At 50.2% G+C, this 27,072-nt stretch overlaps 3 protein-coding genes across 11 annotated transcripts; 1 reads left to right on the plus strand and 2 right to left on the minus strand.

The window, feature by feature from the left end:
- Positions 1 to 18: 18 nt before the first annotated feature.
- On the minus strand, positions 19 to 8,826 carry PLIN1 (perilipin 1). 7 transcript variants are annotated; one of them, XM_017805271.1, is made up of 10 exons: positions 8,570 to 8,826; positions 6,005 to 6,278; positions 5,255 to 5,345; positions 4,414 to 4,612; positions 4,203 to 4,285; positions 3,629 to 3,881; positions 3,181 to 3,443; positions 2,507 to 2,656; positions 1,576 to 1,809; positions 19 to 1,086 (listed from the first exon to the last, which is right to left on the minus strand). In XM_017805271.1, exons 3-10 carry the CDS (start codon positions 5,297 to 5,299, stop codon positions 709 to 711), a joined length of 1,605 nt encoding a protein of 534 aa, XP_017660760.1. In that variant the 5' UTR covers positions 5,300 to 5,345; positions 6,005 to 6,278; positions 8,570 to 8,826; the 3' UTR covers positions 19 to 708. The 7 variants fall into 7 exon arrangements, with proteins under 7 accessions (XP_017660760.1, XP_017660762.1, XP_017660759.1 ...); XM_017805273.1 differs by having other exon boundaries at positions 6,005 to 6,321; XM_017805270.1 differs by having other exon boundaries at positions 6,005 to 6,462.
- A 476-nt stretch (positions 8,827 to 9,302) lies between these two features.
- Positions 9,303 to 15,080, minus strand: PEX11A (peroxisomal biogenesis factor 11 alpha). The gene is made up of 3 exons (XM_017805213.1): positions 14,966 to 15,080; positions 14,061 to 14,176; positions 9,303 to 12,546 (listed from the first exon to the last, which is right to left on the minus strand). Exons 1-3 carry the CDS (start codon positions 15,019 to 15,021, stop codon positions 11,981 to 11,983), a joined length of 738 nt encoding a protein of 245 aa, XP_017660702.1. The 5' UTR covers positions 15,022 to 15,080; the 3' UTR covers positions 9,303 to 11,980.
- An 85-nt stretch (positions 15,081 to 15,165) lies between these two features.
- Positions 15,166 to 26,723, plus strand: WDR93 (WD repeat domain 93). Of its 3 annotated transcripts, XM_017805212.1 has the most exons (18): positions 15,169 to 15,304; positions 15,435 to 15,589; positions 15,748 to 16,059; positions 16,821 to 17,016; positions 17,671 to 17,735; positions 17,979 to 18,057; positions 18,911 to 19,038; positions 19,590 to 19,628; positions 20,514 to 20,601; positions 21,179 to 21,356; positions 21,556 to 21,626; positions 22,063 to 22,149; positions 22,469 to 22,600; positions 23,105 to 23,321; positions 24,001 to 24,061; positions 24,793 to 24,949; positions 25,080 to 25,254; positions 26,437 to 26,723. In XM_017805212.1, the coding sequence occupies exons 3-18, from the start codon at positions 15,796 to 15,798 to the stop codon at positions 26,546 to 26,548; spliced, it is 2,049 nt and encodes a 682-aa protein (XP_017660701.1). In that variant the 5' UTR covers positions 15,169 to 15,304; positions 15,435 to 15,589; positions 15,748 to 15,795; the 3' UTR covers positions 26,549 to 26,723. The 3 variants fall into 3 exon arrangements, with proteins under 3 accessions (XP_017660700.1, XP_017660701.1, XP_017660699.1); XM_017805211.1 differs by lacking the exon at positions 15,435 to 15,589 and having other exon boundaries at positions 15,166 to 15,410; XM_017805210.1 differs by lacking the exon at positions 15,435 to 15,589 and having other exon boundaries at positions 15,170 to 15,304.
- The last annotated feature ends 349 nt before the right edge of the window (positions 26,724 to 27,072 follow it).

Here is a 27,072-nt window from a genome sequence, read left to right on the forward strand (position 1 = left end):
ATAAAGCAGCCGAGCAGATGGGGCGAGCAGCAGGTAGGAAGGTTTATTATTGCAGTGAATACAACAACGCATTGTGGGAAGCCAGGTGATCCTGTGGGAGAGTGGCTCCAGGAGCTCCATTGTTTTCATCAGTCATTTTCCTGACCCCACCATCTATCCCACCACCAGCTGGGAGGGAAAGCTGGGCTTTCCTACTCATGAATCCTGCTGGTCAGTGGGAATCTTCAGCCCCTCCATGGAGGAGCAATCTGTGGCCAGGGATGGGCCCTGCAAGGGGAGATGGAGGGAGGAAGGACAGGGAACCAGGCTTGCTATGGTGATGTTTGATGGCTTTGCTGTCCTCCCTGCTCTCTCAATGTGAAGCCCATATAAGTCCATGCTATCTGCTCAGCAGGGACCAGGGTAACCCAGTGCTAGCCCTGGCTGGTCCCTTTTCCTCTTTTCTGATCTCACCATTCTTTCTACACCTCCTTCACCTCACCGCTCCCCTCTGGTCCCACCTCCCCCTACCTTCTCCTTCCAGCAGCAGGGCTTTTGTCTGCCTTTACTACCTCACCCTGACCTTGATGCACATCCTATGGCCTGTCTACCACTTACAGCTCCTGTCCTGGTACAGGGGTGCATGTGGGCAGCTGGCAGGGGGCCTGGGCAAAGCATGCTGTGGGGGGATTAGAAGGGGGGTGGGATGTGCTTGTCCTCCCCACTAGCTCAGTCTTTCTTGAAGACAGGAGTGTAGAGGTTGCCATAGTAAGCCCGGCTGTACATGGGCTCGGGGCTGAAGCGGTAGGAACCCTCACTCACCCGCCTGTTGTAGGGGGAGAAGGCGGATTTCCGCAGGAAGGGGTACTCGGGCTCGAAGGCAGGGCTGCGGTAGTAGTTGTGCCGCAGGAAAAGGGGGTCCTCAAGCCCCAGGAAGGAGAGGGGGTGATGGCCACGGTACCGCCAGTCGCCTCTCAGCTGGGATTTCTCCTCAGTGGAGGGGGCAGCAGCCTTGGTGTCCTCCTTCTCTTCCTTCTTCTCTGTCTTCTCCGGGTCGGACTTGCTGCCCTTGGATGCCTCCGCTTCCTTCACTGACTGCCTGCGGAGCTGAGAGATGGGGTGAGGACCCAGCCAGGCTGTACCCACCTGCCAGCCCTGCCCTACCTGTGCTACACAGCCCCCCACCCCAAACTGGGAGAACCTCAGGATAAGCCAGTTTGCCCCCAGAGGGGCAACCCCTGAGCAGCTGTGGTGGAGAAATGATCCCAGGGGAGCAACAGGGTGGGGTAAAGAAGAGGGGACATAGTCTCAACATGAACTTGCACCTTCCCAGAAATGTGTGGTCACACCCTGGCTTGGAAATGAACTGTGTGAAGGTGCCACCACTGTCCAACCTATTGCTTCTATTGGGGAACTACTGTCACAGCTTGGGGGATGCTTCAGGAGGAGGGTGGGACTGAGGTGTCCTCACAGCACCCCATCTCCCCACTCTGCTACCTCCTGACATTGCCTGGAGCTATGAGATGCTCATGGGAGGAGGCTGGGCAAAATGGGGTTTGCTGGAGAGGGACAGGACCTGGCTGGGGACAAACTCACCGGCACGAAGCTGTACAGGGTGCCCAGCAGATGCTTAGGGGCACTGACGAGGGTCCCCCCGAGAGCATCCACTGTTTCCATGGCCCTGGACAGCCTGCGGGGGGTGAAGAGGATCAACCCTTCTGCCGCATCCCAGGCCACGGCTGGGACCTTCTTCACAGTGGAGATGCCGGAGGCGCAGGCGCTTTGCAGGTTGTGAGCCACGCTGCCCACCAGCCCAGGGTCCTCCCCTGCCTGCCAAGAGAAACCAGCTCAGCTCTTGATCCTGGCCCCTTCCCCACTGGCCCCTTTGGGTCGGATGGGCTGGCCCTGGGCTCCCCTTCCCCTTCACAGCTTGAAGCCTGAGTGCTTTCAGCTCACTGCTCTGGAAGAGCCACTGCAGCCCTTTGCAGCAGGGTCGCTCCCTGTCCCCACCAGCTCCCCCCACTCCAGGCCCCCGGGGACCCTCTGCTCCAGGCTGTGCTTCCGCTGCAGGCAGAGGCGAAGGGCAGTGACCCCAACCTGCCGCTTCCCGTCCCCATGTCCCAGTGGAGCCAGTGCTGGAGACTGTTCCCAGCCCCTCCAGCTCACACCACCCCTTGCTTCTGGGACCGGGGAGGGGGTGTGTGTGTGTTCAGGAGTGTTCTGGGGCTCAGTTGTGAGCTCTGTGCTGACACCCCACAGCTCCAAAGGAGTCTTGAACATACAAGACAGCGTGACCCTGCCTGGTACAGAGGCTGCCCACAGCCCCCAGCTTTGGGGAATCAGGGAAGAGGACTGCTGGGACTGCCCCTCTGCCAAGCCCCCAACTCATCTCCTCCAAGCTGCAGTTCAGGGTTCAGTGGGGATGGGGGCCTGTTCCCCAAGGGTGTGGGGGAAACAGCCTCCATGGTCCATGGGTAGGAGGATGCTTTGGGGTATCCCTAGCTCACTGCCCTCCTTTTCTCCATACCTTGCTGTGGTTGTTGTCTTTCTTCCCTGCCTTCTCCTGCTTCTGCTGTGGTGCCTTGCTCTGCCGCCGGCTCAGCCAGCCGCCCGTGCTGCTCTGCCCGTCACTGTGGGCCGGCGGTGCCGCGGGTATGCTCGGCTTGGCCAGGCTGCCCTGGAAGAGCAGCAAAAAGCCATCTCTCAGAGGGAGCTGGCAGGTCCCATCCACTCCATCCTGCTTAGCCTGAGGATTTTTCAGGGACCTTGGGGTGCACAGGGAGCAGGGAGTTCATTTGTGTACCCGAGGAGAAACCCCAATGGCAGACGGGAGCTCTGGGATTTTGGGAGAGGCCAGGGAAGGGGTTCCCACTGCAGCATGAGGTGGGAGAGGGCCCTCTGTCTCCTCATCCCTTCTAGGTCTCTGGAGGGGCTCTTTGCTTTAGGAAGGATGTTATGGCAATGCCATAAATCAACAATTATACACTGGGAGTCTGCTAAAAATAACTTGTCCCACTGATGTGGTACATGGTTGTGTGTGAACATCACGCAGGAACCGATGGCCCCACCTTGTCCTGCTGAGCAGGAGAAACATACTCTGTGCTTGGACTTCCTCCAAGCTGCCTGCAATGTCTCATGTGAAAATTAGCTCCAAAGAGGGTATGGGGTGCAGAAACCCAGCAGGTGGGATTTGGCACTCACCACGATGGGGATCCAGGTGGCCAGCTCCTGCCCTTTGGTTTTGGCACGCTGGAGGCTTTGAGTGGTTTGCTGGTAAGCACGGTGGGAGACAGAGCTAACCAAGGCACCAATCCGGCCCAGGGTGCTGGGAGAACTGGGAGTGCTGGGTGCACTGGGTGTGCTGCAATCACTGGGAGCACTGGGAGCACTGGCAGAGCTGGCAGTGCTGGCCTGCTGCTGGGAGACCTTTGCTGTTGACTGATGTTTCTTTTTGGGCTTCTGATCTAAAAAGCAGAAGAGCACAGGCAGAAGAATGGTGGAAAGATTACAAGCTGGTGGGACAACCCTCTGAGGCAGCCCTACACCAAAATCCAGGGGCTGCCTCCTGCCTTATACACTCCACAAGTGAGGAGCTGCCAAGCCAGCCATCACCAGACACCCTCAGAGGGGATTTAGGTATCAGGACTACCTTCTTCTTCATCCTCCTCTGGCAGCAGGTACTCCATCAACTTCTCCAGCCCTCCCAGGGCTGTGTCGACCCCCGCAGCTGCCATCTGGGTCACCGAGTTCTTCCTTGTGTACTTTGCCGTCGTTTCCACCGTGCTCTTGGTGGCCTCATAGCCCTCCGCTGCCAGCTCTATGATCTTATCCATGGAGCTGCCAATGGTGCTTTTGGCACTTTGGAGGGGGCAGGAGATGGTGTCTTTCAGTTCAGATGCAAGCTGCCAGCAGAGAGATGGAGAACAGCCCTGCTGGTGAGCTTGGGGTGGCATGGGACAGCTGGGGGAACCACAGGGACCCCAGCCATAGCCATGCCAGTAAACAGCTCGGAGAGGGGCATAGCAGCTCTCTCCTGCCTGGGCTGGAGGTAGCTGGCAGGAATGGGACACAGGACATTTTTGATCTGTATCTGGGAGCCTTCACTTAGGCTGCCTTGTTTTCCACCCAGCAGCCCCTCACCATCCAGAAACAAGACCAGAGAAGATGTGCTGTGGGGTCTGCAGTGGGAGCGGGGGTTCCAGATTGCCCCGCCTATGACTTACCTTATCAACTGGATACTGCAGGGCAGGGATCTTCTCCTCCAGGTGGTCCAAGCCACGGCAAGCCAGGCTGTTGGCCACAGCAACTACCTTGGGCAAAAGCACGGTAAGAAAAGTACCCCAGGCTGTCCAGGCACATGCTCATGCCATCACTGTCCCACCAAGGGAGGCTCTAGTGGGCACCCCTGCCATGCCCCCCAGCACTGGCACTCACACTGCGGCTCCAGCCTGCGCACCACGGGCTCCATGCCCCACATGGCCAAGGCGCCGGCACCCTGCACGCCCCGCTCGTACACCTCACACACCGAGGCCATCAGTGGGTGGGCCTCCTTGGTGCTGATGTAGGTCCGCTGGAGGCTCTCACAGGTTGAGCTCACCACTGGCAGCTGCAGGACCCTCTGCAGCACGTTCTCCTGCACATCAGATGGGCATCAGTTAGCCAACAGCCCTTCCCTGAGGAGTGCCCCATCGCCCACACACTGGTGGCATTTGATGTGTTTCAGAGAGCACAGAGCACCTCGGCTTGCACTGAAGAAGGCCATTTCTCAAACCCTATTGAGGGTCTCCTATCTATGTCCTGTAAGACATAGCCATGGACAAACAGGCTGTCTGCTGCCACTGAAGGAGGGGGACATCACAGGCAGTGTTGGAGGGATGACAGTCCCTACTCTTCCCATTTCCTAAGCCCAACTGTCTGGGTTCTCCCTCTGGCTTTCCACTCTGGTGGAAACCTCCATGTCTGATGGAGGTTTGGGGCTACAGTGGGGCCACAGATGAAGGACAGGAACTGCTGGCAGCTGTCATCCAGGGCTCACATCAGCTCAGGGTTAACCTTTTGGAATCTGAACTATTTAATTTCAAGCAAGCAAAAAGTTTTATTTTCTCCCTTTCATGATGCTCTATACTATTGCAGGTAAAGATCCATAAAGAGATAACACAGTGACATGTGGGACAGTGTGAGATGTGACTGCTGTTCACCTGGCAGAGTTGGTATGTGCTACCTGGCTCCCTTGGCACACTTCTGCCCTCCCCTCTCTCCCTCTTCTCGCACCCACCTTGGCACTTCCATTCTGCAGAGTCTGACTCTTCTTCACCGTCATCGTGGCGCATCCACCTGCAAAGCAAAGTTGGGAGCCGCAGACCCCACTGCAAAGGCAGGGCTGTGCTCAGGCTCCCTCCCTCAGTCCTGCACCCCTCCAAGCACAGCAGGGCCAGGAGCTGGGCTGAGACACACACCTCCCACGGGTGCAGTGGAGGTGGCATTGCCCAATGCTTGACTTTTTACCAGTTAAGCTGTAAAAACAATGCCTCCACACAGCCGTCCCCTGACAGTGTGTCCTAACACCTAAAGATGCACAAAATGAGCTGAGAGACATCTAGTTAGCAGTAGTTACAGTACAGGCAGGATAAAAGGCATTGGCAAAGCAAACTCAGAGTAACCAGGGTGCTGACAGACGTGCATAAGAATAGACTCAGGCTGAGAAAGAGCAGAGAGAGGAGCTGTGGGTAGGGATGTGGTGAGATGTCCAGCTGAGGTCAGCATCCCCTCCTCATACATCTGCTGTTTGTAATGTCAGTGCCTGTTCCTGTGCAGCTCCAGCTTGATGCAGGGGACAAAAGCACTGCAAAACACTCCCCACCACTGCTCCTGGTTGGGTGACAGCCGAAAACACAACTCTAGCTCCCAGCCCCAGCACAGGCTCCCTTTTCTTAGCAGCAGATGAAATTCTGAAAATCTAAAAAGAGTGAGTGATCCCTCCTTTCACCCCCCAGTCCCATTGAAGCTGTGGGCACAGGCTACTCACCGAGGGGCAGAGCAGGAGCAGAGGTTGGTGGCTGCACTGTCCCTTCACCCGGGTCCTCTGAGGGTGATGCTCTGTGCTCTGGCCACTACCACCACTACGAGGCCCCACCTCCGAGTTGCGTGGGTTTGGAAGCTGACGGATTGTGGTGGAAACTGGCCAAAAAGTTCCCTGAAGCCACCGTAATTGGGAACAGATGACGGCAGAAAATCCCCTTTGTTGTCTTCCCTGCACAGCCTGTGGTACAGCTGGGATGCACGGGGATTTAACACCACTCCTTCAGGAGAAGATGAGAAGAAGCTGCCTTTGGACTTCACCAGCTCAAAAGCAACAGATCATGAGCAGCCAGGGAGAAGGTGCAGAGTCAGGCAGAGTTTCCCAAGATATTAAAACCTTCCTGCATTTCTGTAGCCCCTGTTTTGCCCCATGGCAGACCAGGATACCATCCCCTGCTGGGAAACCTAACACAGATCAAGAACATAGTTTCTCCCCAGGAAAGTTTATTGAGCAGAAGAAGCAGAAGGCAGATGTAGGGGACACATCCTGCATTAAACAATCTGGTTTGGCCAGGTCTGCAGTTTCTAAGAGGATTCATTGGTCTTGGTGAGGAGGTTTTTAGCTGAGGGTCAGGGCAGATACTGCATTAGGCAAGCTCTAGGCATTTGGACTAGACAGAAATGGAGGGAAAAATCAAATTGGAAGTGATCTCTGGTGGTTGCATTACTGAACTCTTATTGAAAAGTAGGGCTACCCTCAAAGGTAGATCAGGGTGCTTAAGATCTTCAGTATTGAAAATCTCCAAGGACCAGATTCCCATCTCTCTGGGACTTGTGCTAACTATAATAAGGGTAAACTAGCTTTTCCTTATGTCCAGATGGAATTTTCTCTCTTGCAATTGGTGCCTGCCCTCTTCTACCTTTGCTCTGTGCACCTCTGAGCAGAATTTGTGCTCCAGTCAGTGCCGGTACAGCATGTGCTCCATTCCTCTAAATGCTTATCCTTTCAATGACTGATCCTCTGCTGGACCCTAGTCGATCTCTCCTGTGCTGGTGGGACTGAAGTAGGACACAGTTTCCCAGATGTAAGCTCACAAATGCTTCATAGAGGAACAACTGCCCTCCTTGACCTGCCAGCGACTGAAATGCTGCTCTTCCATGGCCTCGCTGCACGGGAGGCACACTGACAACTCATTCCATCATCAACAAATCCATTTGTGGTACTGACTGGAATAAGAAAAGACATCACCTGCATGGAGCTATATCAGGTCTTGGTTATTGACAATGGAGACCAAGGATGAGCCACACTGATGAGACAAGGACAACAAAGAGGACAAGTGCCAGAGGACAAGGCAATAACCAAGGGGATCAGTGCAGATGAGTGATCCAGGCAGCCTGCTGACACGGGGCTGCTGTGTGTCCTGGACCACCTGGTGTGAGGCAGGGAGACCTCTGGCACGTGGCTCAGAATGCCTTCAGCTTCCAACCACCCCGTGCAGGACACAGAGGTGTGAACCCAACATGACTCCATGGTTCCCTGCTCCTGGCTGTGCTGCCTATACATAGGGGTGGGAGACTTCCCAGGGACATGGGAAAGCCACACATGGGAGGTAAATACCCCCCCTTCCTTCCCAAAGAGTCCAGAGTTTGCTTCTAGCCTGGGGTCGTGCAAAGCTTGCAGGCCTGCCTTGCTGGCTGGGTACAGAGGCACATGAATGTGCTGGGCTGCCTCCAGCTCAGCGCTGGGGTAAGTCCCTGCCCTCCAGACAGCGGGACAAAGGGCATCAGCCTGCTCAAAAGTTTGCTCTCTTGGCACTGAGACTTTTTCCAGCCCTGCTGGCCTGGCTAAAAGTGCAGGGGGCATGCCAACCTCCTCTCTGCCTTGGCTGGAGTCAGGATCAACTGAAAACACAGCCTTTGCCCTACTAATGCTTTCGATCAGTCCCTCCCCTTCCTCTGGGGCAAAGGCTGTGCCAGCCCCAGGCTCTGCAGTGCAAAGGTACCACGGCCTCCACCACCCCAGTGCTCCAGCTCACACCAGAAATGCTTCCTGTGTCCCTGCAGGCAACATTTAGAGTTCTGTGGATCTGTGGGTGCAGGGAAGGAGTTTCACACCCTTGCCTCTGCAGTCTCCTCTGTACCATTAACATACCACGGTGAGGGGATAAGCCAGATCCCCAAAGCCCAGCAAGACTTCTTTACACTTTGGTCTGGGGGGGGGGGCTGGGGAGGTAACTCCATTTCCATGCAAGATCAGCAACCCCATAACCACTGCTGACAGATGCCTGTCCAGTTTTTTTTAAGCACTGCTTTCCAGGGCAATCTATTTAGACTTTTATTTTACTTGCAGTTCAAAAATTAAGTGTGATTTAATTCTTTGCTGCAATATAATCATGTTACCTCCTGGATGGATTTAGAGACCAAATTATTGCCTTTCTCTAGGCAGAAAACCTTTTAGACACTTGAAGACCTCACACACCCTCCCCTAGTCACCCTTCCTCTACAGAACTGGTTCATTTGGTGTCTCCCTGGAACTGTTGGTTTTTAATGTTTGATCATTCCTGCCACTCACCTGGGAATCCTTTGGAATTCCTTGAAATATCACGCCAAGCACCTTGTTAACAAGGAAGGCCTTGTCTGTAAGCAGAAGATGACCATTCTCCTGCTAACTGTTTCCATTACAAAATGTGTATAAGGCCACTAATCCAGGAGGAAACTCTTGCTAAAACATTGCTGAATGCAATGCTTTATACATTGTTCAGGAGCTGACATTTTGGAGCTTCCAAGGTCGTGAGGCCCTTACTACAGGGGATAGGAGCTAACAGTAAACTCAGTTTAATCGTTATCCTGGCTCCACCCCTTGCCATCTCTGCTGGAGATGTTACCCTTTGCTTCGTGCCCTGAACTGGCATTTATCATTAGATACTGAAAATGCAGGTGCATCCATTCCTTTCTACTGAAAATGCAGGTGCACCCAGCTTGCCTACGCTGGGCACAAGGTTCCAACCCTCACCCTCACTGCTGGTACTCAAGGGCAGCTGATGGCAATTCCCAAAATGTCACTTTGCTTCAGGGCATTCCACAGATGCAGTTTTATCTGGTAATCATATTTTTGCAGCTGAAATAGGGATTGTAAATTAGCCAGATGAATCTGGCTGCCACTTGGCTTCTGCAGAAGGAAAGCTCTATAACCCAACCAGAGACAATGTTTCTTGAACAGTATCACCACAAAATTCTGAGGTGGGAGGAATCCTCCCTCCTTCAGCATATCTTTATACCACCAAGTTACACACACAGACATGGTCTCAACACTCATTGCAGTTTATTGCTTGTGTTCAAACATCTTGTCCTTATTTCAACTGCTGTATTAGAAACAGATACAAAAAAAGGCACTAAAAGGATTTTCTCCATATGATCATGATTCTATGGCTTCAGTCACATTACATTAAGGTACCTTAAATCACCAGCCTCCAGCTGGGGAGCAGAAGGCAAATATTAGTGCTTAACATCCAGTAAACAGAGCTACTCCTGTATGTTCCAGCCTGCATCATGTAGAATGGGACAGGTAAGGCTCAGACAGGCTGAAAGCTCACCCCCCCATCTCCCACATTAAGGCTGTACTTGCTAATCCATGCCAGTACCTACAGGAGAAACATCAAAGCCTGGCTGGCTTTGTACAGTGTTTGCCTGCACAGGGAAAAACCCACCCTTCTCTGCAGGGCACAGGGGCTACATCACTATCAACATCTTTCCCCTTTCCCTGCAAAGTAAAAGAGAGAAAGAGAAAGCAGTTCACACACAAGTATTTTGTGAAGTATTTTGCATCTGAGAGCTCTCCTGGGTGGGATTGAAAACACTTTTTTTTTGCAAGAAGATGGAATTTTGTAGACAAAAGGTGGCCAAACCTCCACTGTCAGATAATCAAGACTGCTCTTCCTTCCTTCCAGGGGTTCCTACACACTGGGATAATGATCGAATCTGACCAAGGCAGGGATGGGTTCCATATTGCCAGGAGATCAAAGGCAAATGGAGAATGAAACAAAAAAATTCCATTGTTATAAAGGAGAGGAAGCCCTTGAATACAATATATCCCATGCACAATGCTCCATTATGGTCTGAACTGCCAGTATGCTCTACTTTTAATGCTATTCATTTCCATATTAAAAAGAAGAGCTGCTGCAGGCCACATCTGGTCTTCAAGAACACTTAATTATCCTGCCCGGCAACCTCTTTCTTTTCAAACACTTCACTGGCAGGCTAACACTTCATATTCAAACTGGAAGTAATTCCAAGCCCAGCCACAATGACTTAAGGTAAACTGGGGCACTGCCTTACCTGCCTACTTAATTCCATAACCTTTGCCTTTTAATAAAAGAGACCAGCATCTTTTAATTTCTGTTTTCAGATAGCATCAGAAATAATAAGAGAACACTTTGGTCCAGGTAAGAGTGTCTGTTCACATCTCCTGATAGATTAAACAAGGAGTTCTTACACCAGAAAGTAGAACACACAGGCCTCACTCTGATGAAGAAAAATGTTAATTTTATCTCCTATATAATGTGCATTTTTTCTCAGATGGTGTCCAAACCGGTACTCTGCAAAGTCAGGAGCAGCAAAGACTGTATGCCATGTTAGACAGCTGGACACAGCATTTCTCTTTTAACCTAATTGTACTGCCAGGCATCATTCCCAGTGAGGTCAGTGATGAACAATAATGCACTTGCAGGGCAAATATGAGGCATTTTCAAATGGTAAAACCCATTCAGCCAGCAAGGGAACACATAAGAAATCTTGTGGTCATGAACAGGGAGGATAGGGAGGACCAGATAGAAAAATCTAAACCATAAATGCCCAAATTCAGGAAGAAGCCTTTCTTCTCACAGGGGATTCAGATATTATCGTGACTAGCTCCATTCCCTTCCCTCTGGGAGCTTACACAATTAGAAACACACCCTTGCAGTCTGTCTGACTCAACTAGCTCTGAGCCAGGCTTCTCTCCTTAACTGCAGGTTCCAAACTCCTTATTATACTGGAATTTTTCATGTAAAATTAAAACTGCAAAATAAGCTCCTTATCACAACATAATTAATGGAAAATTGTTGCACTTGCAGTCACAGTGGTTTGGAAGTTCAGGTGCTTGTGTAATGGGAGGTTTAGTGTTCATGAGTGGTTTCAGATTCACAGTTTTGGAAACCCAGTTCCCTACAAATCATGGCATCACCAACAATCAAATGAGCTTCTCTACACACTGTCCTTCACCAAAACCCTCAGCCATGGCCTGCTGGAGGAGTCAGAGTCACTGGCCAACGGTCCTTGGCTCACAGTATCAAAGGAAAAGAAGAAAGTGCTGATTTCTTGGGACACAAGTTGGCACTCACTAGACTACAGCTCCAGCACCACCAGTGCACACCACAGAGATCATCGAAGGTCAGATCATACCACTCTCCAGTTACCATCACACTGCACCCAAACCACTGCCTGCAGGAAACAGGATCCATCAACCCAAACCCATCAAAACACTCATCCTTGACTTCAGGCCATTTTAACAGCAGCTCCTAACTTGCCTGAGCCCAGTACAGACAATCTGACTGTAGAAATCTTGAATTAGTGAATTGCAGCTTTCCAGTGTAAACATGATTAGTCATCAGTCATGTACCTATGACAGTTGCCTATGCAGCTATTTCACAACCCTGTATTAAAATAAAGGAATATTTCCTTATCTAGCAGCCATGTTCCAAGTCTTGTTTCTGCTGGTGAAATATTACTCTGCCTTTTCCTATCTCCACTCCATTAGGGGGTGTGTAATGGCACCAAACTCATCTGCAAAGGCACAGGGAAGGAAGAAGGGTAGAATTCACTTATTCAAAGGACAGAATTAATCTTGAGGTTATTGTAAGACAGGTTCATTTGAAAGTGCCATATGAAGATAAAAATCTATCAGAGGATCAAAGCTGCAGCCTCATACTATGCAGCTCCTTTTATGTCACTGTTTAAGCTTCAGATGTGGGCTTGCTAATGTGAGGATCCCCACCAGGGAGGAGAGGACACCGCAGAAACCAATCACTCCTGGGTTGGTCTTGTAGATTCCCAGTGTATCCAAAGGGCCTGAGAGATCACAGAGGTTCTTCACCAAGTCCAGCAGCAAAGGAGGATTTCTTTTCAGGATCTGAAAGAGCAGGAGGAGAAAACCGCGCGAACCATCACATTTCACACGGTTTAGCTCCCCGTTGTGTTTGTCCCAGCAGGAATTCTCCTTTGCCTTTTCTTCCTGTGCAGCTTGTTCCAGCTTCTGGGAGATCTCATACCAGTCCCTGGCTAGATTCAGAAGGACTGAGTAGTAGTAGCACTTGGTGGCCCAATTGCTCCACTTGGGCTTGTCGATGTCGGGCTGGAGCCCGACGCTCCTCACCCAGAGCACGGCGTCGCACACGAAGTACAGGGCACGGGTCAGGTTGGAGGCTGTGAGGCAGAAACGAGGAACCACATCTGGCAGCTCTGCAGTTTTCCTGGCTGCCACCAAGGCGTGCACCATGTTGCCCAGCCTGAACACTGCAAGAAACCCCACAAAGGTTAGCAAGGCCTGGTCTTATGCAGGACAACGCGGCCTGTCACTGTCCACATGTGCTTTAAAAAAACTTGGAGGGCTTTGGGTGTTTGTATGCTTAAGTGCTTTCTGGTATTAGTGAGGAATGGGGTCTAAACATCTCAAGTCTGTGTGAACATCATGAGCCCAGGACCTACACACATATTTTGTCAATAGCCAGACTTGCAGCCCCTCCTGCCACTGTGTTCTCAGCGCCTGGGTGTCCTCTGGACCAGTGTCACCCTTGGGTCTGCAGGAGTCACTGTCAGCAACAAGGGGACACAAACAGAGCCTCTAATCTTAGCTGTACGTTTCACTGGATTTCACCTAACTCTGTGGACACGAGATGTTGCTGCATTAATCCTATTGCAACCAGGAGCTTCAGCTTTCCTAAGCATTTGTGAAAGCTGGTGATTCGCATGCTGAGCACAAATCCCTCCCATGAATTTGTCAGAGACACATAGTTCCCTGCAAACTGTGTGGAACAGTGTATTCCATTTCAAGCTACAATATAAGGCATACCTGAGTTCACCTGTGGCATGTCCCCGTGAATGTCAATGCAATATTATGCAAAACACTTTTTACACCCTGCTGCACTGTCACAGTGACAGATGTTGGTAGCACCTGAGCTTGGTGGAACTACCAGAACCCTGAGTTTAGGCCTGATGTCTATTAGTGATTTGTTTAGAAGAAGCAAGAGAATTATGGCTCTGTTGATAAACCAGCTGGCCTCTCCACTAGAAAATGCCATAGTCTGGAGCAAACTGGAATAATAAACAAACCCATGGCAACACGTTAAATTAGAATATTTGCTTCATGCGTTGCAGCTGTTCCAGAATTGAGCAACTGGTAAGTAGGTGTAAGATCAGCCTGAAAGCAAGTGATACAACTACAGCAACAGCGTAACCATCGTGGATGCAGCCCTGACACAGAATGGAGTGATGCAAACAGACTGTGAGGAAAGCATGGAGGGTAGGTGATTTAGTAGAGTATAAATGCTAGAGAAAATTAATATGTGAAGTAGGACATAAAAAAAATTATATATAAAAAGCCATATTGAAGGATGGTCCTTCAGAGCTGATTTTATTGGGATGATGATCTTTAACTCTGGGTTGTCTCAGCCCATCAGCTGGAAGGACTAATGAGCACACAGTTGGACAGCCTTGCCTTGTAACTCTGGTCTGTCCTTGAACAGAGATGACAACTCCACCTCTGCAGCAAACTGACTGTTAACTTTTGTTACTCTTGTTCTTTCAGCAAAATTCTGACTACCCAATTGGAGAGGAGGCTGAGGAAAAAAGAGGTGTCTATTTGGCTGTACCCAGCCTGGCAAGCCATGGCAGGGATAAGGCCTTTTGACAACTTTGTAAATACACTAAAAGAGTTTTGTGGTTAACTACAGAAAACACAAGGCCAGGAGCTGTTTTGCTGGAAGGAGCAAGTAAAGAAGGTTTTATCCCTCTAGACAGCAGGTACTTACTTTTCCGGCCAGAGCTCATGCTAGATTCCAACTGCTTGAGTTTCATTACCAGCTTCTTTTTATCGGCCTTATTCTTTATTAAATAGCTAAGCAACATGCATGTGTACTGAGTGGCTCTGGAAGGGAAAAAATGAGGAGAAGGGGACACAGGTGAGACATGGACAATCATGGGATGGCAGCAGCAGGGTGGGTTTATTTCACAGAAACACAGATTTAAGGTTGGAAGGGACCTCTGGAGATCACCCAGTCCAATCCCCCTGCCAGGCGAGGTCACTTAGAGCAGGTGACAGAGGAACGTGTCCACGTGGGTTTGGAACGTCTCCAGAGAGGGAGACTCCATGACCTCCCTAGGCAGCTGTTCCAGTGCTCTGCCACCCTCAATTGAAACAAGTTCTTCCTCATGTTGAGGTGAAACTTTTTGTGCTTTGGTTTATGGCCTTTGCTCCTTGTCCTGTCGCTGGGCACCACCGAAAAGTGTCTGACACCATCCTCTGACACCCCTTTGAGACATCTGTAGACATTAATGAGATCCTCTCTTAGTCTTCTCCAGACTAACCAGGCCCAGCTCCCTCAGCTTCTCCTCAGAACAGGGATGCTCCGGACCCCTCACCATCTTTGCAGCCTCCGCTGGACCACCTCCAGCAGCTCCTTGTCTCTTGTACCGAGGAGCCCAGAACTGGACAGAGTAAAGCTTAATGTCCGAGCCTAAAGCCCGATCCGAGGGTCCCCCCGCAGTGCCAGGGCAGGTGCGTGTGCGTGGCCGGGGCCGAGGGGCGGGATGGGCGCGGGGCCGGGGCCGGGGCCGGGGCCGGGGCCGGGGCCGGGGCCGGGGCCGGGGCCGGGGCCGAGGCCGGGGCCCGCCCCACCCGGGGGGGCAGAGAGAGGCAGCCTATGCTCGCACTCACCGGAAGAGCTGGTCGCGGCCCTGGCAGCGGTTGGTGAAGTCCACGAACCCCTCCATGGCCCGGCGGCACCGCAGGAGCTGCGCGGGGGCAGCGGCCGCTCCGCCCCGCTGCGCCCGGGCCCCGCCCCCCGGGGGAACGCGGGAGCTGCGGGGCCGCGTTCCCGGCCGGGCCACGGCAGCGACGCGCCGTTACCACGGCGACCGTCAACAGCTGGGCCGCGACGGTGTCACCGCTAAAGGCTTCCCCCGCCCGGGAGCCGCCGGCGGCTCCTGCGGCGAGTCCCGCCGGGAAAGCTGGAGGAGCACGGCCCGGACCCTCGGCCTCCGGCCCCACTCCGAGGTCAGGCCGATGTGTGCGGTGACGGCGGTGGGGGTGAAGCTTATGAAGCATCCAGTGGCTTGGAAATGAAGTTTATAACTTCCAGTGGAAACACCTGCTTTTCCAAGTTAATTGTTTTTTTTTCCCCCAGGCCGAATAAGTCTATTAATTCAAGCTAATATTTTTGAAGCTTTGTCATCATTTTTATACAAACTCGTGCCGAAGTTTTTTAGGCTCCCTTTTCCCCACAGGCAGCCTGCAGATTCCTGTGTGACTGATATTCCCAGAGCAGGACAACACCCCTGGGTAACAGAGGGGATACGAGCAGAAATGAGCTGTACAGAACAGGGTTGCTCTGGCTACCAGTACTGAAAGGAACTCCCCCTTAGAGATTATTAATCATCTTTTCCCCCATTACCTCATTAAAGTAGATATTGCAGGACTCTTCATTCTTCTGCACCCAGGGTGATTCCTGCATCTGTGGTGTGCTTTGCACCTGGAAGGGCAGAGCCATGGCTGCAAATATCCGGAGGCATCCCCTGGAGATTCCCCCACCATCTGAAAAGGACTGGCCGAAGGATGATGAGGAAGATTTCTTCCTGCAGGATCCTGATCGGAAGTGCGATGCGTTGCCTCAGCCCTTCAGGATGATCAACAAAGTGGTGATGCAGGTCTTTGAGAGTGCTATGGAAATCATTGAGAGAAGGGAGATGCTCCGAGAAGCACAAAAACGGAAGGTCCAGCCCACAAAATGCTCTCCTACAGCTGAATTCCAGGTACAGAGCCCCCCACACCAGAGACAGCATTAACCACTGTAGCAGCTTTCCTAAAGAATATCCCTTCAGTTGATTTTACATTCTTCTGTTCATGACCTTCCTCAGGATCTGCCACCATCTCACTAGTTCACTTTAAAAGCCTGCAGCTTCTAAGCTTGTCTGGCAGGTTCTGCTTCCCACTCGTCTATCACACCTCTCTGAAAAGAGAGAAGCCGATATTAAACACTAAATTCACCTTGTGCTTCCCAGGCTGGCTCCACCCTTGTCTGCTGAGGAGAAGGTAATTAGCCAGTAGCACATAAATGGGCAAGCTCAGCTCTGTGCTGGGGTGAATACTCCAATGGGAGCACTGTGAGCAGAAGGGCAGTGCTGCCTTCTCCATCATTATGTAGAGAATCCAGGAGGATACACTGGTGTGCTGCAGCTGCCTGGAGGGGTTCAGCACAGCTCTGTTAGCAGTGGGAAGGCTGAGTGCTCCTGAGCTCTTGGCCTTTAAAGCCTCTCCTGTTTATGGGAAGGGGAAAGGTGGGAACAAACTTTCTCATTCCCAACAAAAAACAATCTCTGTGACAGAGATGAGAGCCTGCTCTCTGATGCTCCCCTGCTCTTCTCATGAAAGCACATGTCAAAATTTTTCCCTTGTGGAATAAATCATCATTTTCTGTTGGTGAAAGGCTGTGAGTATATCGTTAGCATGGCTGATGTATCTTCCTCTGGGAAGGCAGTCAGGTACTACACTCATGTTTTCCCTTTCTTGGTAGGTGACTGGAAGAGCCAATTGCCTTGCAGTGTCTGGAAAATACATCTTTGTTGGTGTGTCTGTGGGTCTGGCTGCCTTCAGCGCATGTGACTGTAAGGAAATCTGTGCTTGGGATGCAGTCAAGACAGAGATCTGTGCCCTCCATGCCTCGGATTTGGGGAATGAGAGCCATGTCCTGCTTGCTGTGGATGAAATGGGTTAGTGTTACATGGATTTCCTTGCCCTAGCCAGGGATAACTCTGCTCTGGAGCTGAATAGGCAGCTGCATTATGGAAGAGTGCTAAATCAGGAGGAACATTAGGGTGGCTGACAGGTTTCCTAGAAAGCCCTGCAAAGAGGGCGTTAGATACCTATCAGGTTGTAGGGTGACACAGTGGCCCTAGGGCCTTGTGATTAGCACAGGGTGTGGGTTTGATGTCCTCTCTGGAGCAGGAGAGGCATGTGCAGAGCTGAGGGTGAAGCACAGCATATTTTAGGAACACCTTGTACTGGACAGAAAGAGCCACTGCTTGGTATGACCTCCTGCCCACGACTGTTTCTGCACCTGTGATTTCCCTGTGGGAAAGAGATTAGTTTGTTGGTTCATCTGAAACCTATCAGTTCTGGTGGAGATACTTTTCAAACTGGCTTATCCATCTCCATGCACAATCAAATGTTTGCTGGTGATGGCATAAGGAAGCCAGCAAAAGTTTAGTGCTGGAAACAGTGGGATATTGCTCCTTGAGCCCAGGAAAACAATGTAGTCCTGTTCACTCTCCTGCACATGTTGTAACAACCATCTCCCAAAACCATGGCTACCATCTGTTCACTTTTCTCCCCCTCCTCCTGCTACTTCTGTATTTCTATTCCAGGGCTTGTCTGGCTCTTCTGCTTTCATAAGGAAAGCTTCCTGCTCGTTAAAGCCCTAAATGAAGTGGTAAGTACTGAGTTAATTCCATAGACCCTGGGCACAGGCTGGTAAGTAATCAATCATAAGGAGTACTAATTGCCATCAGGAATTTCTGCCACGGGCGGCAGCACTCCAAGAGTGCTGCCCAATATTTATTCCCATTCTTCCAACAATCTGCCTGGCCTTCAGCCTGTTGAGAGCTGTGTAAAGGCCATGGAGCTCTCTGAATCAGTGATCCTGCTTTGATGCCAGCCTGTTTTCCTTTGGCAGGGGGATATCAGCAAGAGAAGCACTTGTGTGGAGGTGGTGCTGTCCCCGGGCGGTGATTACGCAGGAGTCCTGCTGCAAGGCAAGTGCAGAAACATGGTGAGTTGGGTGACAACTGCTGTGTTCTGTCACACAGCAGAGGGGCCAGCAGCAATGCTTTTAAAATGCTGCAAATGTTCTGGGTACACAGGGATTCTGTTATAACCCTCCCAGTCCCTCCGCCAGGAGAGAGCTGCTCCTACCACTCCCTGTCCTCTCTAAAAGGCTTGGTGGGGACCAGGACTGATCCTAAAAGTGAGCTGTCTGGAACCAGTCAGTGCAGTTCCCAGCTCCCAGAAGGCTCAGTGAAAGCAGATTTCCCCCTCCTCTCCAGGAGTCCCAAGATCAGTTTTTCCTCTGTTTTGCCAGGGCTCACTTTTACACTGAGATTAGGTAGACCTGAAAATTTTCTCAGTAGACAAAAGTCAGACAGCATAGAGAATTTCTAAAAACTTGACAAGAAACTCCTTGCCACAACATTCTTCTGTTTCATGGCAGTTGTCTTAGTGAATTCACTGCAGGCAGGTCTTCTGGACCCATGTTTGGTGGAATCTGCCTGGACACATGCTGAGTATGAGATATGTAGCATCCACAGAGAACTAATGTGAGACCATGTCTCACTTTCTACTTTCTACTCTGCTACTCAGAGGCTACAGGTCAAATTCTTGACTGAGTAGCTTCATGGAATTTCTTTGGTGGATATGGGACCTCAAGGACTTGAGCTGGAGGCTGAGATGTGAGTTTCAGTCAAGCATGTCAGGCCTTCAGTGGGAGGAGAGGTGGACTGCATGGAGTTCAGAGATTTTATATTCAAAAAATACACGATAACAGAGGCTGCTTGCTTGAAAGACCTTTTCTCCTCATTTCTAATTGCTCAACATGGTTTCCCAATGCAGACAGCACAAAAGCTTGGCTGGAGATCTACCAATTGCCTAAGGATTCCTGGCTGAGGGAGATGGAAGAGAACTCAGAAGCTGCAGCAGGGCTGGCTTGCAGTGAGAGGAGGCCAAGCCGTACATCTGCGGTACAAAACAGTTCCATCTCCCACTGTGCTATTTTTCCTTACAGCCTTTTGCCCACAGGTCTTTCCCCAAGCCTTGCTGCTGCAGACAGTGACAGCAAGATACAGGCTGAACAAGTCTATTGGCCCAAGGGGATGGTGTGTGTGTTTCTACAACTACTACAGCTGCCCATCCCACATTTCATAAGGCCTTTGTGTTATTGGGCCATGTTTACTCTCCCAAGACAGGCTTTCCAACGAGATTCCCTTGGTCCCAGGGTTAGTGTTCCTGCTGCCCCTCCCTGAAACTGGCAGCTGATTTCCCAGCAGTATTGCCCCATTTGAGAGGGCCCTGTGTAAGGGTATTCCCACAGGGCTTCTCTATTATGTTACTGGGGGAAGGTGGAGTGGGAATCAGGCAGGATGCCTCTCTGGGGGAGTCTGGCCCTAAGACAGGGTTTGTGTTTTAGACTACCTAACATGAGGAGCCTGGTGGGTAACGGCCTCACCCACCTGAGCAGGGCAGAGTCTCTGTCTGTGTGCACTAACCACTGTCACCTCTGGTTCTTGGGCAGGAAACTCAGGAACTGCATGGAGACAGTTCTGCAGAGATGGTAAGTGCCCTCAGTAACTATCCTGAGCTGTTATGGGGAATTTTAAATGCTGAGTCAGGGCATAACCATCCCCTCTATCACTTTCACCCTGCTAGATTTCACCTCTCAACACACAGGCATGTCCTGACCAGCACTTCCAACTAACCCTCTGTGATACCTGCCTCCTAACTGTTTCCTCTTCCTTCGGCAAAGACTTTCCTGGACATTTAAGAGGGAGCTGCTTCTCAGCCCTGCCTTTAGGGCAAACATCCCCCTTAACTTAGCTGAGCAAAAAGCAAACACCTAGGCAGTCCCTCTTTGCTGATTCCATATAAACTACCCAAGTTCCTGCCTCTTCCTTCTCAGATATGGTTGATTATTTAGGCAGACCTTTTCTGTTTAGCCAGGTCTAAATGTGTGTGGGGTGGTGATGGTGGGCACATGCCAGTACTGGTCCCCTGTTACAATTTTCTATTTCCAGCTAAGCATATAAGTCACCTTTTCCAGTCCTGGGTTCTATGAAGTAAAATCTGGTTCTTGTCTTCATTAGCAGCCCTCAACCTTTAGTCCTGCTTATTTTCCTTTTTTTTCTTTCTTTTTTTCCCCCCTGTATTTTCTGAGCACTGCTGTGACTCACACAGGCCTGTGCTGCAACAAGAATAATTCAGAGATGGCACAAAACCAGGAGTCTGTACAGGACATCCTTTGTAATGTTGTCCCCTGTTGTTGAGAAAGGAGCGACGCTTCTGTGTTTTGTCCTGAAGAATGAGCCTAAACCCAGTATCTCCTAAACAGTGCCAGCCAACCTTTGCATACACATTCTTTAGGAAGCCTTTGATTCCCATGAACAGCTGAAAACTCATCAGTGTAGTGCACAATGCAGTTTTCAACACTTTTCCGTTGCAGGACTTTCCAGTGTCTGCAAACCAAGATGGTCCAAAGCTGGATCTCCCAGTGCTGCTGCTGACAGTGAAGCCACCTGAACCCATTACAGGTCAGAACTCATTCTCTATGTGCAACCTGCAGCCTGTTTCAGGTGGCAAAGGAATCATGGCCCTTATAGAACAGGTCAGAAAGTTTCAGTAACATGCTCCATGGTCCCTTCCTGACTTGTCTTTCTAGTTACATGTAATCCTGTACTGGGAGTTGTTTCCTACTGGGCCATCTCACGTGTCATCCTTGTCAGCACAAAATATTTCAGTGTGTCTCAAAGTGGGTGTCATATACCCTTGGCTTCAGTGTCATTGGAGAGGGAGGAGGTTGCTTCCTGGACCCTGACAGCACCCCTAGTTCATCACTCTGGATTTATAGGAAAATACTGAGGATGTGGAGGGAACAGACTTTATGCTGGGAGAATGCCACAGAAAGGCAAGGTGAGCAGGGTCCTCAGAAGTCTTGCCCTAGTCCCTGCCTTCAAATACTGGAAAATGGACTAGTGATATGGAAATTCCCACAGCAGTTGCAGTGTCCTGCTTCAAGACAATGCCACCCCAAAGGAGGGATAATCAAAATGCCTCCATGGTGTCTGCTCTTACAGGGTCATGCCTTTTCCCTTTGTGTTCTCAATCCAGGCAGTAGTTTTGAAAGCCCATTGGATGCCTTGAAGGAAGTGGATGATGGCAGCATGCTTGGCTTGGGGTACAATCACCTGATCAAGGATTTCCAGTGGGAGCTGCAGGAAACAATCTTCCGTAGCACGTACCGGGAGTATCTGGAGGCTGAGGGTGTGATCAAGGAGGAGGTCCCCAGGTGAGTGGGAGCACCAACCAGGATTTCAGTCCATGAGTCATCAACACAGGGCACTCAGCAAGTGTAGATGGAAGCCTCTGTCTTTGCCTCCTTCATCCCAAGGCTTCATGGCAGGGGGCTGCAGACATTTCAGGTCTTGTCACAGTGCTGTGCTCTTATAAAAGCCTTTCTTTTACATATATTTCTTCCTTTTTTTCAGACATGCTACCTTTCATTTCCTTCTGCCTAGCCAGGTCCTACAGGTGGGACCTGATATGGAAGTACAACCAGGTAATCCAAATGGGAAAAAGCTGTTAATATACGAAGTACATTGTTTGCATGATGTTGAGCTCCAGTTAGAGCTCAGTGGTTCTGGCTTGGGTTCACTCTTGGGTTCAAGGACATAAGCCTGGGTAAAACTGTCAGCCTTAAGACTTGTTAGTCAGTTACCAGCATGGAGTAAAAAAACCTTATCTCCATAGTTTAAAAAAAAGTCCACAACCCTCCTACCCCCAAAAAACACCCGAAAACTGGAGGCACGTAGGCAAGATAAAAATAACAAACAAAGGGAGAGGTTATCTGGTTTAGTTTCTGTATGAGCAGATTTTCCATCAGGGAAACCATGAATGCTCTAATGAGAGCTTTTTAATGATGTTTTTTGTCTTGGATTGTTCCTTTCTCTGTCCCAAGTCTCCTTCTCTTTTTGTTGTCCTCTTCTCTCTACCAGATGTTCCAGCTGGCATTGGTGTGCACTGGGGTGGAAACCACAATTTCTGCTTGTACTTACTTAATCATCCACTCAATGAGCAAGTGGGTAAGAAAGTCTTGCTTTCTAGCAGAGCACTCTGTGGGGAGTAGGAGTGTTCTGTGGCCAGTGGCTGTCATTCTGCCAGGTCTTTGTGATTCAGGGAAATGAGAAATTGGGAGGAGATCTGACTCATATCTTCTGGGTTAGACTGGCATTGGGATTGTGGGGCTCTGTGTTGCACAGGCTGACAGTCTTTTTAGTGAAGACACTCTGGCAGGAGACTGCAGAATGGTACATGTTTTATTGGGAAAATGGATGCTAGTACCATGAGAGAGAATGCTCTGCACCTTCTTACAATTGTGTCTCTTCGTGTCATTCTGTTTAGATTCTGATCTGAAACCTGATGTTGTGTGGCCTTGTGCAGCTCCGATTGCATGCTCAGCTGTCAGTTCCTGCTCCAGGTACCTGGCACTGGCAGGTGAAGATGCAACAATAACTATTTGGGATAAAAACTTAGGTGAGCTTGCCCTTTGGGATCACTGTGGATAAATTACTCCCTTTCCTAGGAGCCTGAGGCTCTGGCTTAGTATGAACAAGTGGCTGGTAGTGAGTTCACAAGCAAATCTGTAAATAGTTTGGATTCAGTAGTCCATCAGATGCTTGGCCAGAAGTCACCAGCACAGTGTGATTTCCCTTGCCCTTGCAGAGCCATTCCCATCCACGGCACTGCAGGGGCTGGAACTGCTGCAGGGAGGACTGACAATGGTCTTGCCCTGAGGCTGGGAGACAGTGTCAGTCACTGCTTTGCCACTGCACTCTCAGGTCATCTTTGAGACTGTTGTGGCATCACAGTTCAGGCTGTCATCAGTGCCAGTGTCATCCTACCATGATGCAGGGTTTCTCCTGGCAGAAGAGTCGTCTTCTGCCATCAATCTTGTTCTGGTGGCTGCTTCCTCTGAGCAGGCCACAGTCCAAGCTAAGCTTTCCTTGGATAAATTGCCAGTTCCCTTTCCTTCCTCAGGATTCCCACTGTCTGTGACTGCCATTCTAGAGGAACGTTTCATCCGTAGTATCCACTTTCTCCGGAGTTCTGCAGCTGCCAGTGATGACACACCTTGTCCTGGTACAGATCCTGTCTGTCCCATTGTGCAGCTTCTCGTGCTATGTACAGACAGCTCTTACTATTTGGTGAAAGCACCCCGGGCCGGGAAGTCCAGCATCACACTCCTGGCAGACAGGTGAGGTGGACTCTGATAGACCTCACTCCAGCCAAAGAAGCCCTGGGTACAGTGGTCAGGTCTAACAGGGAGCCCCAGATTTCTGTAGAGTAGAGAACTTTCTACTGCTTTTATCCAGAGGGCTCTGCCATGCTGCTGTCATCAGCAAGTGTGGTTTTGCTCGTGCTAAAATTCAGTGATTATGCCAGAATTAGAGGTGTTTCTCAGCTCTTCTGTGCACCAAAATACAAGTACTTGTAGCACAGCTCCAGAGCTGGCGTTGAACTATTTCTGTTTCTGTCAGGTACCCAGGGGAATCTTTTCTTCTCTTTTTTGCCCTTAACAGAGTAATTTCCCCCTAAAAGTCAAAATAAACATTTGTTGCCATCTTTCTATCATTTTTGTGTTCAATTATCCCCTTGGTTTGAGGAGAAGGGAAGCTGCTGCTCTGAAGACTCTGGATCCACGCCTCCACAGCGGGCAGGAGATTTGTAACTCCAATGTAGTTCCTAGGCAGGTTTGCACGGGGATAGGCCTCAGGGGTTCCTATGCAGAAGGAGACAGGCTTTGTCTGTATAGGGAAAGGGCTTGGCTGGAACTTCATGCCAGCCAGTGTGCCACAAACTGCCACTGTCTTTATCACAGCCTTTCAGTATCTGCCAGGTACATGGAACAGCGACATAAACCTGTTCTTTTACAGGCCTGAAGACCCAAATCTTACTGTCAGTGCAGTGGTGCCCATCCTGGCCTTCCCCAGTGCAGTGAGTATTACTGCCAGCTCTTGAGAACTGGCTGAGAACACATGCCCAGTTGACGTAGGATCTTGTTTCCAGTAATGACTGTAACTGGGTACCTAGAAGATAAAGAACAGTGCAATCAGATATGGTTCTGCCCTCACATCCTTTCCCAGCCTCCAGCTATTTTTAGCATAAAGACTGCCTGCACCAGTTATAGGTCTATATGTAGCTGGCAATGGTCAAAGGGTTTCTCTTCCATTGCTCAGTATTCTGTGGCACCTGTGCCCTCTAGTTGACCACTGAGGTGGGAGGCACTCGAGGCCCTCTGCACATGGACAGGTCCAACTGAAAGAGGAGAGGGTTCAGCCATGAAGCTTCAGGCATCAGGGTCAAATATGAGGGGGCATCATGACTAGGAAGTTACAAACACAAGTCCAGCCAGACCTTTCAAGTGGCCTCAGAAAGGCAGAGACAAGGACTAAAAGCCACTCACCATAGCAGCCATGCAGAAGGCTGGATCTAGTTCATTTCTAATGTGCCCTGTTGCCCTTTTCCAATCCCAACGTGCAGCAATTCAGTTCAAGTTCCCTGCATGACCTGCTCTTGATCTGCTGTGGCCAAATGACTATGGGACAGGCAAAGAAAACAGCATCATAGTTGTGGATGTAAAGTTCTGAATATCATTCCATGTCCTTTCCAGGAAATGTTTTTCACTTCTTTTACATCTATTTCTAAGTGTCAGTTTGCTGTTTCAGGTCCTGATCTTCTCCTGGGATGGCACAGTGTCCCTGATGAACACTGACACATCACAGACTGTTTACTGCTTCAGTACTCCACCTTCTCATGCTGTAGCATCCCCCTGGCAGCCAGTGTTCACAGTGGATAGTGTAAATTCCTGCTTGCTGCTTCGAGGTGGGTATCTATGACCTTGGAGTGGTCATAGATACATGATCTCTGGGTGCATTCAGCTGTGCCCTGATCCTTGATAGTTCTTATTGGATGACTTCTGATGCAGCAGCTCACTGTGCTCATTTCTGTCTAGGAGATGAGCAGCAGCAGGACAATGAATTGGCACAGAGCAAAGCCAGTCACAGCACCATCTTCCTTTTTGATTTCAACCCACTGAAGGAGGCTTTCCCAAAGGAACCAGATTTGCCTCTCAAATCCTTGCAGAACCTGCCATGGTTTGAGAGATGTAACGTTTTCTTACGTGATAGGTAAGTTTCTCCTTCTACCTGAGAGGTAAGTGCACCTGCATTATTGTAAAACCCCTAGTGTTTCTGAAGTTCGTGCAAGGTCTCACCTTGGATCTTCTGGGTTGTTCTGTTTGCTGTGACAGATTTGTGTCTGGGTGAGGTTAATGTTCAGGAAGCTGGATTCCTGACAGCCTCCCAGAACCTTTCCTCTTCTCCTTCTCTCCTTCCTTACAGCTTCAGATGTAAGTCAGGATGCCTGGCACAGGCTTGTCTTTCCAGGTGGAGAGAGCTTGCTGGTTCTAATGTGCTTTTCTGCAACACAGATCATGTGAGCTTGTTATGGATTATTATCCTCAAGTGTCTGCATTTTCCTTTTGATCCCACAGCCAGGCAGAGCTGGAGTCTCTTTAAGCCTCTCTTCTCCCCTCCACTCCCGGGTTTATTTGATGTTTAAGTAGGTTTGTCTTGGAGGTTCTTCGATTTGAGACCATCACTCTCGGACCTAGTTCGCAGTTTAGCTGATGCATTGCATGGATGCCGTCACTAGATGGCACTGTGACATTTCTTTTTTGGGTCCTTTGCCTTGAAGTGCTGCTTTGGGAACCTGGAGCCAGATCCGTGTCAATGTTTTTTATCTTCTTTTCACTATGCCTTAATTCTCCAATTTGAAACGTAACAGGTGGGTGCAGGTATGATCTTACAGCACAACCTGGTAGCCTTCCCTAATTCCTTGTCTCCAGGGTGAATCCTGTGGTGTTGTCTGGCTAATTAAGTGCAGAAAAATTACTCCTATGTTACCAGCCACCAGTTCTGTCCCTCCTTCTCATAAAGCTGGAGATTCTTGTCTGCCTTATACCAGAAAAACTGGGGAGATGCCACCTCCAGGAATATCTTGCTCCCTGGGTACTGAAGAGTTATTTTACTCCCTGGGAACTGAGACCTGAAGCCAGAGCAGTGCAAGTACAGCTGCAGTGAGACCTATGTCTAAGAGGTTACAGGCAACAAGTAATTCAGAGGTCATTGCTGTCAAGAGCAGTAAACTTCAGCGTTGATTCTTTGAGGGAATCATTGAGGTTTTTTGGACACAAGAAGTCGAACTGCTTAATTTGTAGTGGGCCCCGGGCACCCCTGGGGGAGTTGTCTGAGCACCGGGGAATGTCAGGGACATTTTTGTTTTAACCACCCTTTCTCTCCCTTCATTAGGCAGCAGAGCCCGCTGGGACTGGAAGAGCCTAAGTACTGGAGTCGTCTGAAGGCACAAGCAGCTGCCATGGATAAGGAGAAACAGAAAGTGAAGGGACAGAAGAAGCAGTAGCCAGCCTTGCATCCGGAGGGGCAGGCTCTGCTCTATCACAGTCTGTAGACCCCTGATCCAGAACTGATGTTTTGACAGATACTCTATTCAAATCATCACGCTCCCAGAGACCTGGAGCATCAGAGCAATATGGTATGTTATTATTATAACAATGGCCCTTAATAAAACCTTTTCTTCAGTAAAAATCTCTTGCTCTTCATAGGACTGGCATTTTAGCAGACTCTGTTCTGTCTTTGTGTTGCTGAGGCTCACCAGTGAGTCTCATCTTCTGCTCCCACCTAGATGGGCAGCCAGCAGCATCCTTGTGCTTAACAAGAAACCTGGTCATTTCAAAGCAGGCAGCAAATTGGCCATGAAGGTGTCATCCCCCAGAGCATAGCAGTGCTAAGCAGCAGTGACACAGCAGAGTGTGACAGGCCTGACATAGGCTGTTCTGCAGGCTAGTTGTTTCTTTTGACTTCAAAGCAGGCAGTTTGGGGATAAGACTGCTTAGGAATTGCAGCCTGGAAATGTGTGGACAAGCT

Source organism: Lepidothrix coronata, unplaced genomic scaffold (genome assembly GCF_001604755.1).
Source record: "Lepidothrix coronata isolate B3197 unplaced genomic scaffold, Lepidothrix_coronata-1.0 Scaffold11, whole genome shotgun sequence".
NCBI classification, from domain to species: Eukaryota; Metazoa; Chordata; class Aves; order Passeriformes; family Pipridae; genus Lepidothrix; species Lepidothrix coronata.